Here is a 20,465-nt window from a genome sequence, read left to right on the forward strand (position 1 = left end):
ATTGTGTTTACTTTATTTAATGCGATCAATCATCGCTGTGCATACGTGGGATTCCTCTGTCATCGTAGAGAAGTGGAAATTCATATTTTTACTAACCTCGTGAGGAAATCAGCGTTTTTACAGCTCTCTAAATCGCCGCGCGAACAAAATGACAAGCGCCTTGACAGTTTGGGAAATATGCACCAGTTTCCCGACTGAAATAATCTTTTATATTTGAAGCAGTAATTTACGTGATATTTTTCGTTTCGTCGGTCCCGTGGTGTAGTGCTCATCGCGTTCGCCTGCCATGCAAGAGATCTCGAGTTCGATTCCCGGCATGGTTGACTCAATTTAAAAATAAAATAAAAAAATATATGGGAGCTGCTTTATTTAAAAAAATATATATATTTTATTTTATTCAGAAAACATACAGTCATACATAATAAGTGTCAAAAACAACAATTTTTTAACATATAAAGACCAATGAAGTTTTCATAAATTATGCAAAAGATATTTTATTTTATTAACATAAACGGCAAATCTGCCTTTCACAAACATTTATAATATTAACATATTTGGCTTAATATTTTTTTTTTTTAAATCATGAATTTCCTTATACCCAAGATTTATAAAAAAAAATTAAACCAAAAATTATACAAGATTTATATTTAAAAAAATAACCTAAAAATTATACAGCTATTCAGTAGAAAGTTTAAATAACAAAACATTCTATAGTAAAACAACAAGAAAATCAGTACTGTTTCACGCAGCTAGGCAAAGCGAACAAAAAAATGTACATATTTATATATTATGAAATGCATGAATAAATAAATGTAATAAACATTAAATGTGACAAAAAAAATAAATAAATAAGAATTTCAAGTGAGAAAAGAATAATTGTTAACATTTGAGTTTTCCATGGAGGTAATAAATTAAAATAAATGAAAATACCGAATGTACACTCCGAGCCATCCACGCACACACATGAACGCACATATAAAACATACACAAACATACACATTACATGCGGCACATATACATAGCACAAACCACTCAAGATTCAGCAACTATCCCAAATAATCGACCCCATGTAGAAATTTTCTGTACAAATGCAACGTGCAGTTCAAAATGTCTACATCAATACTGAGTCCATTATAATTTCTACAGGTACGTCTAATGAATGAATTCGAGAAAATGTAAACATATTATATTTTTCATACAGAAAACTTCATTTTACTTTGTAGATAAAATTGAAGATAAATTTTAACGTCCCATCAGAATACGTTCGTCTAGGTACTATAAAATATACTAGTGTGAAAACACCGCCTTAAATAAATATTTCATATCAACAATGTCGGGAATCGAACCTGAGACCTCTTGCATGGTAGGCAACCACGCTAAGCATTACACCACGAGGCCGACATATTATAAAGAAATGTATTAACCATTGTTAAGTGGACTGAATAAGTCCGTTATTAAATTAAATAAATAAACAGGATTTGAAAATTAATATTTCTCTAGGAACTGGCTATATTGAAAAGACCAATGTTACTAAATACTTAGGACTATATATTGACTCTCAACTTTCATGGAAATACCAATATGAACATGTTAAATCAAAAATAGTACCCGTAACTGGCGTTTTGCATAGACTTCGTGGTCTGCTTCCTCACTCTGTTTTGTTTGCCGTCTATTACGCTATGATACATTCTCACCTATCCTATTTATGCTGTATTTGGGGTTTCGCTAACAAAAACCAGATTTCTGAGATTCAAGTTCTTCAAAACCGAGCTCTGAGAAGCATTCTTGGTTTGAAATGGGATTCCCATGTCAAGGATATTTATCGTAACACAAAAATACTTCCTTTCAAGGTAATGGCACTGTATGACATCACTAACACTATTTCAAACATCATAAACTTTTCTGCTCACACAAATTTAAAACTTACATTTAATCATGAAATTCACAACTATAATACACGACATGCAAAAAATCTTCACATTTCTAAATTTTGTTCCACGAAGTTCGGCAAAAGGTCTCTGGAATACATTGGTCGTATACAATTTAATAAACTGCCTGATGACCTTAAAAATGAAATGTCGAGTGGTAAATCTCAAAGACCAGAAATGAAGACCTATTTCTTGAATCTTTTTGAAAGTGATAGTTTTTAGCTCAGTTTCTGTGAATAGTCTATATATTGTGTTTTAGGTTTAAATGTTTTTCTTTTCTTTTTTTAATATTAAGTTCACAGAATGTTTAAATGTTTTTATTTTCTTTTTTAATATTAATTTCACAGAATGTTTAAATGTTTTTCTTTTCTTTTTTAATATTAAGTTCACAGATTGTTTGAATGTTTTTATTTTCTTCTTTAATATTAAGTTCACAGATTGTTCAAATGTTTTCTTTCCTTTTTTAATATTAAGTTCATAGATTGTTAAAATTTGTTAAATTTTTTATTGTTTAAATGTATACTATGTATTGTTACAAGAAATGTACTATTTTTTTTATGTACCGTCCCAAATGAGTTTTCTCGTACAACTCCTGGGAATATAATATCATGATATTCATGTCTTATATGTTTTATTAATAAATAAAAAATAAAAAAAAATAAAAAAAAAACTAATATTAAATTTATTAATGAAACGCTTGAATAGTCATTTTGTACCAAACAAACAAACAAACCATCACGCCGTTTCTCCGTAGGGGTAGACAGAGAGGATAGAACGCCATAACATCTTGGCATACAGACCTCGCTTCCTCTACATTCATACATCTTCTTATGCACGCACGCCGATTATTCCTACTTTTTACATGTCCATCTTCAAGTATTTGATGGACTTGATCGTGCCATGCCTTTCTCGGTCTTCCTCGTTTTCTGCATCCATCAACATTTGCATCGTAGATCCTTTTAGCCGTTCTTTCACTGTCCATTCGCTCTACATGTCCAAACCAACGCAGCACCCCTTTTTTGATTCTGTCGATAATGCATGTCTCAGCCTCACACACTTCACGGATCTCGACATTTGTGCACCTATCATTCATTTTACCACACATTCGCCTGAGGGATCGAATTTCGACAGCATTCAACCTACTTTCATCATAATTTTTCCGATTCCATACTTCGCTCCAATACATTAGAGTTGGCACTAGAACTCCGTTGTGAACTGCTAGTTTAGCCTCCTGCGATAAACATTTGTTATTTTGTACCTGTTTTGTAAAAGCCCTCTGGGCGTATAAATGTTGACAAGTAGGCAAAATTGTGAATATTACACTCATGCGAAGTGGCCAATGATAGGTCATTTGCCCTGTAAATGCCTTTACTTCCATATTCCCATAGGTGAAATAATTCAATTAGATGAATCTCACCCGCATAAATAAAGGTTTCAGCTCTTTAACTTCACAAACATCAACAGATGAAAGAATTGAAGGAATATAGATGTTCAAATATAGGCAGAATGGTGAATGTTACACAGTGTGTAAAGTGGCCACTTAAACCAGCCATTGACAGGTCATAAGCCCTGTAGATGCCTGGACTTCTATATTACCTTCTTCCATATGTTCGGCATACTAAATGGTATAATCGATGTTCTATCCAGTAATCTGGGACAAGTAAAATTCAATATTCCGACTCGTAGATTGAGAAACAATGAAGTACTGTTCATCGATCAGCATAGAACAAACTATGGCCTAAATTCTCCAATGACCCGCCTTTGTCGTATTGTTAACTCAAGACAGGATCTGGACTTTTTTGGTTTAAGTTTACAACGATTTAAACGAGCACTAAATAAATAGTCCAGATCTTGTCTCGATGTCCCTTATGTTTGTCAATGCTTCTTTCTTTTTTCTTTAAATGTTTTAAACTATTCTTTTATTGTAATATTTAAACCTTATAAATTGTATACATGGACAATGTCCGTTAATAAATAAATAAATAAATAAATTACCTTCTCTTAAACGTTCTTCATCTCTGTTGTAATATGTTAATTCCATATTCCCTTCTCAAAAAGGTATTTTCCTCTCTGTCGCATTCAATTAAGATCTTGGGAGGAATAAAGCCCGTCTACAAACATTTAGACACGCTCGAAACATTGCTGTTTAAATAAGTTTTCTTTCTGCGTAGCTTCGCAACATGTCGCGTAGGTAAATGAGTTTTTTTATCTTCGAAATTTAAATTTCCCTAATATTTACGCTCATTAATTATATCTGCATGCTGCGTCTCAGTCATTTCGGTCAACAGGGTTGCCAAAAACGTCAGTCGCTAATTCGTCGAATTTACGATGATGGCATAGTTTGTGTCGGCGAATGCGCGACGCTAAGGAATAATTGATTACATCAAAAATATCAAGGGGACTGTGATTTGCTTATTAGTTTTATTGTAATGGCACTAAAAAATAATAGATTTTGCTCAGTTAGCTTACATATATTTTTTAAGCTACATAATATTTTATTTTGATCGCGTTTGTCTGCGACAAAAAAACTTCTTTGACATTTTCAATTTTTTTTTAAAACTCTTGTCTGGCTATGATGACACGAGTCTCCATAGGATATAAGACGTGATATATCTCTCTTATTTATTTAAATGATCTTCAAGTTGACATTTTCACATCTGGTTTGGAAAGAAAAATTTGTACAAATATGCAAGATCTTAGCGCAAAATATATTTATCCTTACTATGCGAAGGATACGAATGAGAGAGGTGAAAATACTACAATAAATCTGTTTGAATATATAAGAAAGAGTACGAGAATATGACTTATAACAAGGAAGATAGAGACGCTGTTCTGTGGCCAGTGTGTTTGTGTGAAATAGACAAAAAACAAAATAAATTCGTTCAATCAGTCAGTTATTGGCAGTAGGCGGAAGTGCACGCTAGTCAGACAACCGGCGTATTTATTTTATTTTATTTTATTTTATTAGGGAAATCAACAGTTCTACATACATATTTTTAGTAAACAAACAGATATAGTGTATAAACTCAGAACTAATAACAGATTTTCACATAGTATACAAAGTTAGTAAAGAAAATATATATTACATATCAAATAAATACATACAATTTATACATATAAAAATGTTATTTTCATGTACTCAATAATCAAAGATTTTTTAAATATTAATTTTAAGAACATTAAGTTACTGTAAATTGGGCGGGATAAGGACAAAAATGCTTGAAGAGAGGATAAGGAGGAGGGGGGGAGATGTACATATTTATTATTATAATGTCTACTAAGTTACATAATACATTTTTAGTGTAAATTTTAAATCTGACAGAGTGATGTTTGTATAATCTATATTTTTCAATTTATGATTTTCAATTTATTTTGCTATAACAGGCCTTAATAATATTATATTTTTTATAAATTGAGGGCATTGGAAGCAAAGATAGCAAACTCCCGTTTTGGTGTTTTTGAGAAAAATAACAAAAACTGCTGCACTAATGCCAAAAAGAGTCTTTATGTTAGAAATTTTATTTTCACTAAACTTAACTTTGAAGATGCTTTAAAATAAATAAGCTTTAAAAAAACACGAATTCAAAAAACTTTCTTAATATTTGTATGGCAAGCCATTTTGAAAATTTAAATCTCAAGCCTGTCATTGATCGAATAAAATGGCTGATAGATATTAGTATGTTTGCTTCCAAACACTATTTTCAAACCATCAGAAGTATGATTTTAAACTACATTTGCAACTCAACTCCTGATTTTTATAAAAATAAAGTTGATAAACTACAGAATGACATTATAACCAATAAAATGTTTTTTAGGGGTTGCTATCTTTGCTACCAATGCCCTTAATTATGGAATAGGAATTATTTAACACTGTGTCTCTTTTTTTCAAATGTCTGAACCTCGGAATACTCTGTCTTTTACTCGAGGTAACACGATGTCACATCACCGCGTGTAAAAGGATTTTGTAGCACAGCCTTTTAAGAATTAATTTACTGTCGCACTCTGGACGTTTTTCACGAAAAGGTGGCACCAATTCAGATTGAGTAAGTTGATAACCAGGCGGCCTCTGTGGTGTAACGGCTAAGACGCTAGACTCAAACACGGTTCCGGGTTCGATTCCGGGCGAAAACACTAAAAATAAAATGTTATTTTTCTCAATCCTCGGTGTTCTGTGGTATAATCCACAAATGTACGGCTTCCCGTTCACAGATGTTTATAGACGTCGTTTAAAAATCCTTATTCAACTTGAACGATCATAGTGGAACAATATTAATTTATCGCGGTCACGTTGCCAAAAGCCATAGATTAAAGATATTATATTCTGTTGCTAAATGTGAAATCTGTTGTCAAATTAAACGCCAATGGAGTGTCAGTTTTCCGTTTTTACTTAACTCATATTTTTTTTGTATTTTCCATCTTAAATTAATATAATAATTTAACCGTGCCGAATAATATTTAAATACGCAAAACGTAAATATTTTTAATGATGACATTCCATGTTAGGTGTTCCCACGCATCAGGTTAAAGCGTGGCAATCTTAAAGAATATAATAATCCTTGATCGACAAATTTTAGTCGAATCGCTAAAACGATAAACAATCGCGGGGAGAAATTTTCATCGCGTCGTTTATTATCGATAAGTGCGGCCATTGTAATTTAGCAACTGGCTTGTTGTGATGCAAAAATTATTAGCACAAATTAAAGCCAATTTTGACTGTTAATTCGTTTGGCTGGTTTGTTTCCTTCAGATTTAATTCCTGTCATCATTCTAAATGATATAATTTCAAGCAAGTTTCAAATGTATTTCAATGAAATTAAACTAATTTCATTGAAACTACATATTATATTGTAAGATAGAAACAACGTTTCATTAATTTCTCCATTTAAAATAAACTAAATCAATGGAGGATTAATGATAAATACAAATATAATAATTTATTTTGTATGAGTACGAAGCTTTAGTTGTGGCGAACACAGTACTCGCACAGATATGGGTAATGGACACTGGTATATACATATATGTGTCATTCCCTTATTAACTATTCATCATCATTCCCTTTACGCACTAATGGTGCATAGGGCACTGCATTGGTACACCAATCGCAGCGTATATTTATAATTTTTATTACATGGAGTAAGTTTTACGCTTCAGGTACCAGTCCAGGGACTATGAAATATTCTGGTGTTCAAACACCTTTTTTATTTGTTTATTTATTTTAAAGGAACAAACAGTCGACAATGATATAGTAACATTAAAAAAAAATACAGTTTAAAGACAGACCAGCAAAGTTTCCAAATAAGAATCACACATATTATTAAATTGTGTTACAACAAAAGGGTGTGTTTATGTGTATTAGTGTAGAAGTAAGTGTTCAGGTGTGTGTAAGTGTGAGCATCATTAAATAAGAAGTGGGATCGTATCGCAGCCAGAAATAATGAGTCTTAATTTATTTTTAAATGAATTAAGGGGCATGTAAAATATATCAATAGATGAAAAAAAGCATTAGAGTTAGAGCAAGAACGATAGAGGAAAGAGTGTTGTGCATAGTTAGTGCTACAGACTGGCAAATGGAACAAATACTTATTTCTTGTCACGCGAAAGGGGACATGAAAATTGATTTTGGAGAGTAGGTTAAAAGAGTCTACTTTATTATTTAATAATTTATGTAAATATCATAATTCAGATACAGTGCGTCTATTTTCAAGGGTAAAAAATATTTTTTTTTATTAAATTATTATTTCATATCAACCATGTCGGGAATCGAACCCGAGACCTCTTTCGTGGCAGGCAAACGCGCTCACCATTACACCACGAGGTGGACTTCACATATGTTTTTAATTTTTTATTCGTAGATTTGAAGACGTTGAATTTATTCAACCCTAGTACACGTGAAACCGCTCCGCTTCCAGTTAGTGTGTATCTCACCGGTGCGGACAGGGGTGTCACCCGCTTGATTTATGACCGACGCTTTTTCGATAAAAAAAAACAGGCTAATCTTAAAACTCGCTAGGAGGATAAAAAATATTACCGCGGCAAGCTTTAACAATGCCCGGGAACATTATTATGACGAAATCTCTCGAAAGATCTATTTTTCAACAGGTTCCGTTTTTACAATTGATGAGCTAATTTCGAAACCGCTAGAACTTTACAGTTTACGAAGCCGAATATCATCATCATCATTCATAAACCCTGTCATCTATATATATGTATAAATGAATGTATGAAAGTTTGTCCTTTAGACTCGATAACTACCGAACCGATTTACTTGCGGTTTTTTGCAAAATAATCCAATTCACGTGACTTAGGTTTGTGAATAATAATATCTTCAACATGTTTATCGGAAAAGAAGTTAGGAGCGAAAATGTGTTTTTCATCGAGCCTCCAGGGTTGCATTCGACTAAAATGCATATTCCAAAAATCGGAGCATGTTGTTTTCTGTACATTAAAAAAGTTTGTATTTTAACGTTTACAAACATAAATTATGTTTAATGGATACTAAATTGATTAATTGCCGTACAATTTCCTAATTTCTACATAATAACTTGATTTTAATGGATTTTTAGTAACGGTTTAATACTTTTAGCTGACATTCAATACATTTAAAAAAAACTGATTTTTACACAAAATGCACCACTGTTGGTAAGTAACGCAGAGTTTGACATTTGCAAAAAGAATTCTAAATTTAAAAATTAACTATTTTATGTTTTGGAATTCAACCATAAACAAGTACCTAATTAAATTCAATATTTGAATATGTTTTTTTTTTAGTTTTGGAATTCAATCATTAACAAGTACCTACATAACAATGAAAAGTCTTTTTCCTTTTATCCGGGCAGTTTTTGCACGCTTTCAGGACAGTCATTTTTCTTTTCTTTTGGTATCGAATGAAATGTCAAAGTCACGTCATAACCCGGCTGGCGGTTAAAGAATGACTAAATTTGCGTTGAGTATGAGTTGAGTGTCATAATTTTAGAATGAGTAAAACGCGGTCTGACTTTTCTTCATTAACACGTATTCCCGTATTTTCTCAGCATCAGTCAGCCCAAGTAAGTCTGCCCAAACTGTCCAGACCAGTCAAGTCATCTCAACCCAATCACGCAGTCAACTCAACTTATCATCGCCATTACTCTCGTGTTTTATAAAAGTTTCGTATTCGCCATGTTATAAATACACATTGGAACACCAACCTCGTGCCTACCTCCAAATGGGGTAGGAGCTCCAACCCTCAACAACCTATATACTACATACCTTCACCTTGACGGTATAGTTGAAGATTAGTTCTCCCAAACGATTAGGAAGATACACTACCGACGCTCTATCTTCAAGTTTTGGATAGGTACATTGATATGTATCAAGGGGACGCGTACGCCACGGTACAAAAAACTACGCATTGAAGTGACATACCTTTATCACGACGTCATATTTGAAGATAAATTCTCGCGAGTGATCAGGAAGATACACTACCAATGCTTTATCATAGAGCTTTGGGGTGGGTACATCGTTATGTACCGAGGGCTCCAGTATCAGGTATCAACATAAGTTGTGTCTTTTTTTTACATGAAGAACAAGAGGAAAAATAATACATCAAAATAGTCAATAATGTATTCTCTTTGAATATTTTACAAAAAAAATAGTCGATAATTCAAAGCTTCTTCACCTTTCACTGCGCAAACATCCCGAGCAGCTTTGGCAGTTTTATTCCCTCGATTGAACGGGAACAGAAGGAGGTATCGAAAATGCTCATTTTCGTATACTTGACGAATTGAATAATTTTGAAGGTTTGATATCAAATAAAATAATATATACAAATGAAGTAAAAGTAAACACAACATCTTATGAAGCAGGAAATTTTCTTTAGAATGACGTATAAACCTTAATTGTTTTTTTTTTAAACATTTTGTGCTCATTTTTAAATTTGGGAAAAAACGGACACAACTTAAGTTAACATATAATATTTCTCACACAAAACTATATTCTTATCCGCCCTGGGACAAAAAAATGTTTCGGTAGTATTTTTGTAAGAAAATTTAGAATATTTGAGTACCCACTTGCAATAAAAATTATTTAGCATTTTTATCAGAAATAATAAATAATATTATTTACATGCAGTAAATACTTGGCATTTAATGGATAAAATTAAATATGGCTCGAATTCCCCGTGGATTTGAGATTCTATTAAATCGTTGGTCTTCAAACTCCGGCCCGCGGGCAAAAACCGGTCCGCCAATTAATTACGCTTCCTTTTTTAATTGTGTGAAATAAATTATATTTTTTGTCTTTTAGGAAAATAATTTCCTGTTTTTTTAGTTCAGTTCCACACAGTGGCGTTTGTTTATAAAACAAATTTGACAAAATCATGGATTATTTATTATTATGTAGATTATGCTCACCACCATGTGCATGGTTATTGGTGTATTTTAATAATTGGAACTGCAATCATAATATTAATACTAAAAATACTCACATTATGTGCAACAAATCCTGTTCTCTTGAACCTCATCAGCCTCTCCTTAATAATGGGCAGAGGATCGAGGACAACTTTAAATACTTTGGAGTCAAAATAACTTGATGGGATGCACAAACGGCTCGCAGCCCGCCTTGAAACTGCTGGAGGAACTTTCAAAATGATGCGTGTTGTCTGGAACTCGGTCAAAACGACATGCCAATTGTTCAACTCTTTAATCACATTTTAATTTCTGTGTTCTCACCGGGAATCAAACCCGGAACTTTCCATGTGCTAGTCAAGCATCTAACTAATACACCACGGAGGCCGCCGGCATTTTGTACAATGAACGCCAATCAAAAAGAAAAATCACTCCTGTTGGACAGAGAGCCCAAGTTGGAGATGACAAAAAACGACTTATTATGCTAACATATTACAACAGAGATGAAGAGCATTTTCGATAATCAACGTTGAAGTCAGAGCCAGAGAAGTACATTCTCGGACTTCAACGTTGATTATCAAATGGAACCGCCTTATGCATAATATTATCCTCAACACTTAATCTCAAAACTAGGAAGTTTGGTGTTTCGAGCATTGGTAAGGTACCAAGATTCGCACCCATATAGGAGTACTGACATTATACAAGAGTTGAATAATCGGAACTTATTCAGCATGCCATAAATACGCATTGAAGCATAATAAGTCAATATTTTGAGTTTGTCCAGATTTTCGTAGACAAAGACTGGATTTAACTCCCCGGGGAACTGTTAATATTAACATATTACAACAGAGATGAAGAACATTTTAGAGAAGGTAATATAGAAGTCTAGGCATCTACGGGGCTTATAAAATCTTTACACCGTGCGTAAAGTGGCCACTTAACCACCCAATGACAGGTCATAAGCCCTGTATCTACAGTAGGGATCTGCCTAGACTTTTATATTACCTTCTCTAAAATGCTCTTCATCTCTGTTGTAATATGTTAGCATAATAAGTCGTTTTTTGTCATCTCCAACTTGGGCTCTCTGTCCAACAGGAGTGATTTTTCTTTTTGATTGGCGTTCATTGTACAAAATGCCGGCGGCCTCCGTGGTGTATTAGTTAGATGCTTTCCGGGTTTGATTCCCGGTGAGAACACAGAAATTAAAATGTGATTAAAGAGTTGAACAGATGGCATGTCGTTTTGACCGAGTTCCAGACAACACGCATCATTTTGAAAGTTCCTCCAGCAGTTTCAAGGCGGGCTGCGAGCTGTTTGTGCATCCCATCAAGTTATTTAAACTCCAAAGTATTTAAAGTTGTCCTCGATCCTCTGCCCATTATTAAGGAGAGGCTGATGAGGTTCAAGAGAAATAGATGCAACTAAAGCTCTTGTAAATGCTTATGTCGTTTCGCGTCTAGATTACTGTAATGGAATATACGCAAATCTCCCAAAATATCAAACTAATAAACTTCAATCTGTATTCAATGCAGAAGCAAGGCTTATTACGGGAGTAAAAAGATATTCTCACATCTCAGAACATCTTCGAGATTTGCACTGGTTAAAAAGCCCAGAGATAACAAAATACAAGCTTTGCTGGACAGTATTCAAATCCTTTCATGAAATGGCTCCAAGATACCAATCGGACCTTTGTTTTAGGGAAACTACATGTCAAAGAAAATCTACTTTTAGGTCAGCATTTGATTCAGGAAGAGGAAAACTTGTTGAAATTCGGCGCTCCCCAAACACTAGATTTGGAGATCGTGCTTTTGCCGCCGCCGGCCCCTCTGCCTGGAACTAATTGCCTTCAAACTTACAAATCATAGACAGTCCCAGTCAGTTCAGATCCCAACTAAAATCCCACTTCTTTAGACTATCATACACTCAATTTTAAACCTGGAAATATAATATATCACTTTAGTTTAGTTAGAATGTAAGTTTAGATATACAATTGTAAAGCGCCCTTGAGGTGATTTTTTACAAAAATGGCGCTATATAAATCAGCCAAATATTATTATAATTATTGAATAAATATTTTACACCAACCATGTCGGGACTCGAACCCGAGACCACTTGCACGGCAGGCTTACGCGCTGACCATTACACCACGAGGCCGACAAAAAGTCAGCTGAATATAACTTTAAGCTAAATATATTCGATAAAACCTTGCATGACTTACAAATTCTTCAAAATAAGGCAATGAGGATTATACTTAAAATAAATATCTATTTTCACGTAGAAATAATGCACAAAGAAATTGGCTTGCTCACAGTAAAGCAACAAATTAAATCTAATGTGGCATTTTTTATACATAAAATAATCAAGGGGATGAATAAAATAAAAACAATAATAAAATTTAACCAACAATGTCATACATATGAAACAAGAGGTAAAAAAAGATAAGATTACCAATGAGGAAAAAAACAGAATCTCAAAACTCATTGTACAAGGGATTGAAGCTGTACAATGAGTTACCTGAAGAAATAAAGGAAATAGAAAAAATTAAATTATTTAAAATTAATTTGAAAAGATGTGTTATTGAGAAATTTTGAAATATAAAAAAAATATTATTACAAGTTTATATTAGTTCTTAAGATGTTATGAACTAACTTAATAAAGCATAAATAAATAAATAAACATAACAAAAGCAAGGTACAAATAATTTGCAACTTAAAAAAATATAAATATTTGATTATGCAGCATTGACATTGGAAGAGTTGTGTTTTCAAAAAAGAAAATGTTTTCTATCTCTGGTCCTAAGTTTGAAAACCCCTGTATTAAATCCGTCTACCAATATAAGTAGTCGCTGAAGGATGCCGATCGTAAATGTTCCTAAGTTTAGATGTAAATTTTATTCCCGTCGATAGAGGCCGGAATCGCGTGGCGGCGCGCCGCAAATAGACGGACAAGATAGAGCGCGTCGATATCGACGGCGCAGGGCATTCTGACCTTTAGCGGCGTGCGGCACGCGACTATTTGTGCACGGGGATGGCGATGTCGCCCGTTTGTACCGAATATAAGTAACGACAAATAAATTTATCTTCCATCAGAGTATTTCGTAGTTGTACCAGTTGAGCCAAAACCGCGACTTATTATTTATTTATTTATTTATTTTATTTTATTTTATTTATTTTATTTTATTTTATTTACTTATTTTTTATTTTTTATTATTTTTATTTTTTTATTTATTTATTTTTTTATTTTTATTTATTATTATTATTTTTTTATTTATTTATTTTATTTTTTTTTATTTATTATTATTATTTTATTTTTTTATTTATTATTATTATTTTTTTTATTTATTTATTTATTTCATTTGTTTATTTATTTATTTATTTTATTTATTTATAAATTTATTGCAAAAAAATAAAATACATACTTAAAAACAGGGGATCTATATAAAACCAATTAATGTAAAATGAAAACGGAGTGTTCTCTATTTATGATAGTCTCCATCTAACATGGCACAGCCTGTTCTAAGATGGAGATTTTCTATCTTTAGAGTGCAAGTAGTCCTATACTAATAAAACAATAACATAAAAAAGAAAAACGAAAACTACTTAATTATAATATAATATTTAATAAATACTCCATTTCGGGCCTCATATCAGCCACGATGTGAAAAACTCAAAAAAGATTTCAGTTTTTGACAGAATTTAAAATTAGTTTATACATATTACTGCGAAGAATTAAAAATTAGCGTCTATCTATGACATAATTTTTAATCAAATATTACTGTGTACAACTCGAAATTTAAATCAATTTATGACGGAATTTTAAATGAAATTTTACTCGGTAGAACTCAAAATTGGAATCAATTTTTAACATTATTTTAAATTAAGTATTTTTGTGTAAAACTCGAAATTTGAATATTTTTTTCCCAGTATTTTCAATTCTGTATGATGTAAACTTCAGTAGAGTATAGACTTAAATATTTAATTTTTTAGATAGTTTTAATCATAATATTATAAATTGAGGACAGAGTTTAAAATTAAATGTTATCGTGAAGACCCTGAAATTGGAATCTATTTATGAAATAATTATAAATTAAGGTTTACTGTGTAGAACTCAAAATTAGAATATTTTTGATCGAATTCAAAATTAAATGTTGCGACTTCTTTAGAACTCAAAATTGGAATCAAATTATGACAGAACTTTAAATTAAGAAGGTATTATTACTGTGTAAAATTCAAAATTGGAATTCTGTTTTACAGAAATTTGAATTTAAATCACTGTTAAGAACTTCCCTAATAAATATAAATAAATCTTACTGTTAAAACTCAAAATTGAAATCAATTTATGACAGAGTTTTAAATGAAGACTTACTGAGTAGAACTCGAAATTGGAATCAAATTATGACAGATTTTGAAATCAAATGTTACTGTTTAAACTGTTTAAACTTAAAATAGTACTGTTTAAACTTAAAATAGTTTTTTTTTTATCTGTGAAGAATTTCGCTACAGCATAGATTAAAAATGTTCAAATAAAAAAAATAATTTTTGACAGAATTTAAGATAAAATTTTACTCTAAATAGCTTCGCTAAAATACTATTTTCAAAAATGGAATCGGATAACGGAATTTCAAATTAAATTTGTGAATCTCTGAAGAACTTCTTAATAATACTTAACTTGGATACTCAAAATTGTAATCAAATTGTTGACAGAATTTGTGTAAAAATGTAATCAAATTGTTGAAAAATGAAGAACTGCTCTAGTTTGTAAGAATGCAATTTTATGTATTATTTGTGATGTAATGTGAAAAAATGTGTGATGGTCCAGAAACATCCGAAAAGGCAACAAAAAATTATTCAATTAGATTTTTTTTTAATGCAACTGGACTGTAAATTGAGTTAGTTAAAACGTAGCAAAAACCAAGTTAGGGTTATTACTAAAGCCCTTACAGGGCACTGCAGATTGAATAAACACCTTGCTTAGAATGAAGAAAGATGTAGGTTCTGCCCATATAAATTCTATGTGAATGTGATGCTTTGTATCACAAAAGAAGCCGCGTCTTCGGGGGACTACTTGTTAAACCCGAGGGTTTGAGAGCACTCGCCCCCTACCTAATAGGCCGATACTTAAGGGCCATTGCTTGCAGGGGGAGATTTAGCAGTATGAGAACTCTCGCCCTCGCTCAGTAGCCGGGCTCTTTAAAGCCGCAGGCGAGAACCGATTTACGGTGACCCGTCACAATAGATCTACGCGGGTCGCAGTGACGTCAAGAGCACTGACCCCATTTTTCAGAATAAGAATAAAAATAGGCTAAACAAAGATTTATTAAAATACTGTTTTTTTTTATACTTTTTAAGAATATATATTATTTTGTATTTTGAATTTTGTTTTTACTGCTCGCTTTTGAATTTATTTTTAAATAAAAAACTATCTCACTACGAAAATAATTATTTTGTTTGCATGTTATTTTCTGTGGTAATTCGTCTGTTTTTTTTTTTCAACAAATTATCTACGTTCAATTCATCATCATTCACTTTCCGCACCTAATGGTGCATAGGGCACTGCATTGGTAAACCAATAGCAGCGTATATGGATCACTTTTTTGTTATATGAAGATAAGATGATCAGTCTTACGCTTAAGGTACCAGTCCAGGGACTATGAAATATTCTGGTGTGATAACACCCTTTTAAATAAATATTTCAAATCAACAATGTCGGGAATTGAACCCGAGACCTCTTTCTTGGTAGGCGGACACCCTGACCACTACACCACGAGGCCAATCAAATTATGCACTTAATGAACTGTCAAATCGTCGTGGTTAGCGCGTCGGGATATCACTCGAGATTCCCAGACTCCATCCCCGACACGATTTTTTCACTACAATGTTTAAAAATCGTTTAAGTTTGTAAGTTAAAATTCTTGACGAAATTTCATTGTAATTTATTATAGAAATAAACCTCTGTTTTGTATAAATACATTGAATTTCTTAATAAAGATACCATTCTAGAAAATGTCGCGAAAGCCATGAAACCGGTCACCGGACATTCCAAATTTGTGGATCACTCGTCTTTTATTTCTATAATAAAAAAAACAGTATTTCAAAGTTGACTTCTAATATCTGAATAATTTTACGAATAAATAAGATTTTGTGTGTGTCCAGGCGGATGAAGAATACAGTGCTGTGTTTACTAGAACCATAACCATAGTAATATAGATGTACATAAATTAATTATAAACATAAATACGTAGTGTTTAAAACTGTCCAAACATTTTGTTCATTATCTCTGTTTTTTTCAGTTAGTCTTCTTTGTTTATTCTCAAAAAAAAACCTTTTAAAAAAAGTATATTGTCAAGTTAAGTTAGCCAGCACAAGTTATTTACGACTTTTAGGAAATGGTCTGAAAATTAAAATATTTGAGTAAATAATGAGAACTCTAATATTACTCTTTATTCTTTGAAAAAAAAAAAAAGTTTCCTCGGTACGGGTAAATTAAATAAGTGAGGTCACATTATTTTTATTATTAATTATTGTCTGTAAGAAAAAAATATTAATAAATAAATAAATCCTAGACGGGTTTTTTTGACTCACGAGAAATGTCTGCCTCGTAGTGTAGTGGTCGGCGCGTTCGCCAATCATGCTTGAAACCTCTTAGATCAGTACCCAAACGCTCTAAACACGAATCAGAGTAAAGACGAATTACCACCGGTTATTTTTTTGCTCTTGATTTTTCTCCCTTTCATGCAAGCAACCCCCTCTGTTCTATGTATGTGTTTCCATCCACTATAAACTACTTCTGTCCAGAGTTCTCCCACAGTTTGTTTCATGTGTTTTGTTTGTTCCTTGACCCTTTAGGCGACGATGAGCGACGCAGACCCCCGGAGCGGAACTATTTCAGAGGTATTGTGACACCCCCTTATCGTTTACCGACCCCCATTGTAAAGCAGCCCTTGTCATTCGGCCATCCCGCCTTGCAAATCGATCGCAAATCCTATTCCCATAGCGTGTCCGTTGGTGGGCCGATAATTTTTTTCCGTATTTAGAAATGAAGGGGGTCTAAAAAGATGCCTTTTGGAATGTAAAAATATATTTTTTTTAATATTTCATACTACTTTAGGCCCTCAGCCAAAGCTTGAAGTTTTCGAAAAAGTCATTTTTTTGCGCTAAACCGGATGTCATTTCGTATTTAAGTTAGAAAAACAGTCCAATTAAATTTCATAATGTGCATTTAACCTTATTACATAAGCATTTAAGGGCGTGAATTACACTTTTTTTGTAATAAATGGGTAGCATTGTTTTAATGAGCCATTGTTTTCGTCAGTATTAGCCAGGCGCTCAACGGAATCAGTTCCGCGGAGTGTAAACTTTTTGCATTTCGGTAGTTTTAAAACGTGTTCGAATTCGTAATGTGATTAAATTATATCTTAACTGACAAAAAAATAATTTTATCAATATTGATCATTAACAACATGTTCAGACAGTTATAAACTTCAAACCTCGGTTGAGGGCCAAATGTAGTAAGGAATATTTTTTCAAATAATTTTCACGTTCAATGTGATCCAAAATGCAACTTTTTAGATCCCTTTCACTTTGATGTCCAAAAAAATTATAAAACTTCATACGTCATTTGCCCACTCTTATGTCCACTGTAAATCTGATCTTTTAATTTCATTTTTATTTCTGTGTATGTTAACATGACCTTATAAATTTACTTTAATCCCAATGTACACTGTGAATCCGACCTTATAAACTTATTTCAACCCCTATTATGTCCATTGTGAATCCGACCTTATAAATTCATCTTTATTCATTTGTCCATTGCAACCCAGTCCTTATAAATTATTGATCTCACTACCTACGTCCATTGTGAATCCGACCTTATAAATTCATCTTTATTCATTTGTCCATTGCAACCCAGTCCTTATAAATTATTGATCTCACTACCTACGTCTAGTGTGAAGCCGACCTTATAAAATTATGCAAATTCCAATATCTGTTTTTAATCGGACTTTATAAATCGATAAACCTACACAATCCTATTGTGATATTCGAGAACGAAATATTTACAATTTCAAATCCCCTGTAAATTTCCACCAATAGAGGAATATCACGATTTTTTTTACAATTTTAAATTAATGAGGTTCTATGAAAAACTGTCGAGTAAAAAATATTTTTTAATTGATTATTTTTAATTGCCGCGAAAACGGGTCATGGCATTGGCCACGCGCCCAATACGTCACTATTCGGGTACATTTTGAACTTTGCTTGTGACCGTTTAAATTTTAATGGAACATCGTCACGAAACTTGACGTCACAATTGTCAAGGTCAAACATGTCGAGTTTTTAAGGAGACATATTTTTAACAAGATTATTTTAGATGTTATGTACGAAAATATGATTTTGAAAATACAATTGATTTTTCTAAATCAATTTCACATTTTTTTATCGGTATTCGTAGTGTGTGATATTTCCCTATTCTATTTATAAATCCACCTATTCCTAACTCACTTTTTTATAATCCGTCCATTCATATAAATTTTACATATTTTTTACCCATAAATCCACAAATTCCTAACTAAATCGCTCCAAATTTTATCTCATGTAAATTTTATATCTTTGCTACCTCTAAACTTACTAATTCCTATCTAAATCATCTGAAATATTGTATAAATTTCCACTCTTTTACCCACAAATCTACCTATTCTTAACTTAATCATTATAAATCTGACATCTCACATAAATTCACCTCCATTTCTTGCCGTAATCCTATGCATTCATATCTGTTACTATCCGACCAGTTGCACAAAACAGGTCAAGTTAAAGAAAGTTGAATAATGTTTGCGTTTTTGTCAAAATGAGCAAAATAAAATGAATAGTTTTATTTTACTTTTCACACGCGACGCATTTAGTCCATTTTGACAAAAATGCAACGATTATTTAACTGTGGAACTTACCCCTAATCATTTAAAATCTACCCTAACATTTAGACTCCCATATTTTTTACACATAAACCTGCATATTTCCAACTAAATCTAACCTCTCATATAAATTTTCCATCTACATTTTTTCAAATTCATTTCTACTCCTTTGAAATCTAAAATCTTTTCTATCATAATCTACCTTATCTAATCTTAATTCCCTTTTTTCAATCTTAACTTTATTAACTAACCATTTCTCTTTATATCAATTTTTGTTTTAAATCTTCTTAATCTTTTGCACCTTTCAATTATAAATATATTGAGTTTTTTCTCTATAACCCAACTTGCACCTGTTCCTTTATTTTACTAATAATTCCTCCTAATCTAACCTCTAACTTTATTAAATCTTTCTTAATTTGCACATTTCCATTTGTTTTTTAAAAATAATATTTTGCACTTAGGCTTTTGATTCAATGTTTTTTGCTGTGAATGATTTAAATTCAATTATTTTATTTTGTTTTGCCATAAAATATAATTATGAAAATGTATTATTTTTAATCGTATCGTAATTTTAATGATGCTGCAGTCGGCGAGAGCGTCCAATGAACAAAACAATACCGCATTCCATTATTAAAAAGTGACAAAATGCACATGTTCAACAGAGACGGAAAACGGTAAAAAGGTAATATGAACGGTTTATAGGGCTCACTTTATTCACCGTATAATATTTATAATCTTTCCACGTTTGAACATTCATACTATTGGTTTTGTCGTCCGTTTTTTTTGTGTATTTTATCGATTTATCAGCAATATTTTGAGTATGGGCGCACTTTCGTCTACTTGACATTCGATTTTAAAGGCTTGTAATAAGATAAAATATTGATTGTAACGTAAAAGCAAACACAATATCTTTTAGAGCATAAAATTCTAACATTTACTACTTTCTGAGACGTTTTACTTGGTGCTCATTTTTAAATACGAAAAAAAACGTACCCAAATTATGCTCACACCTAATATTTTAGTATAATTAAGTTGAGGAGACCTTAAAAATAATAATATGTAATTATAAAATTAATAATATCTTATGATAAAAAAATAAACGGGAATTTGACAAAAAACACAAAATTTTAATTTTCATTAAAAAAAAATTTATCCCCTTAAAATATTTGCTATTTGTGACGATACTTTGATGCCAACGTTTAATCCAATTGTCCATGAACTTTTCATGCGCCTGGAAAGGTATAG

General features: G+C 32.1%; 1 protein-coding gene across 8 annotated transcripts in view; it reads left to right on the forward strand.

Annotated features, from left to right (window-relative positions):
• sm (heterogeneous nuclear ribonucleoprotein L) overlaps positions 1-20,465 on the forward strand; it is a 117,614-nt gene that overhangs the window by 79,414 nt on the left and 17,735 nt on the right. For 3 of the 8 annotated variants that reach the window (XM_088243208.1, XM_088243210.1, XM_088243212.1), the window contains exon 5: positions 17,158-17,202. The exons of the other annotated variants lie outside the window; for them this stretch is intronic. In XM_088243208.1, coding sequence (XP_088099334.1) covers positions 17,158-17,202 — 45 coding nt within the window. The remainder of the gene's footprint in view (positions 1-17,157; positions 17,203-20,465) is intronic. 8 annotated transcript variants of the gene reach the window in all.

Source organism: Micrasema longulum, unplaced genomic scaffold (assembly GCF_059751315.1).
Source record: "Micrasema longulum isolate JH-2025_06_02 unplaced genomic scaffold, ASM5975131v1 h1tg000196l, whole genome shotgun sequence".
NCBI classification, from domain to species: Eukaryota; Metazoa; Arthropoda; class Insecta; order Trichoptera; family Brachycentridae; genus Micrasema; species Micrasema longulum.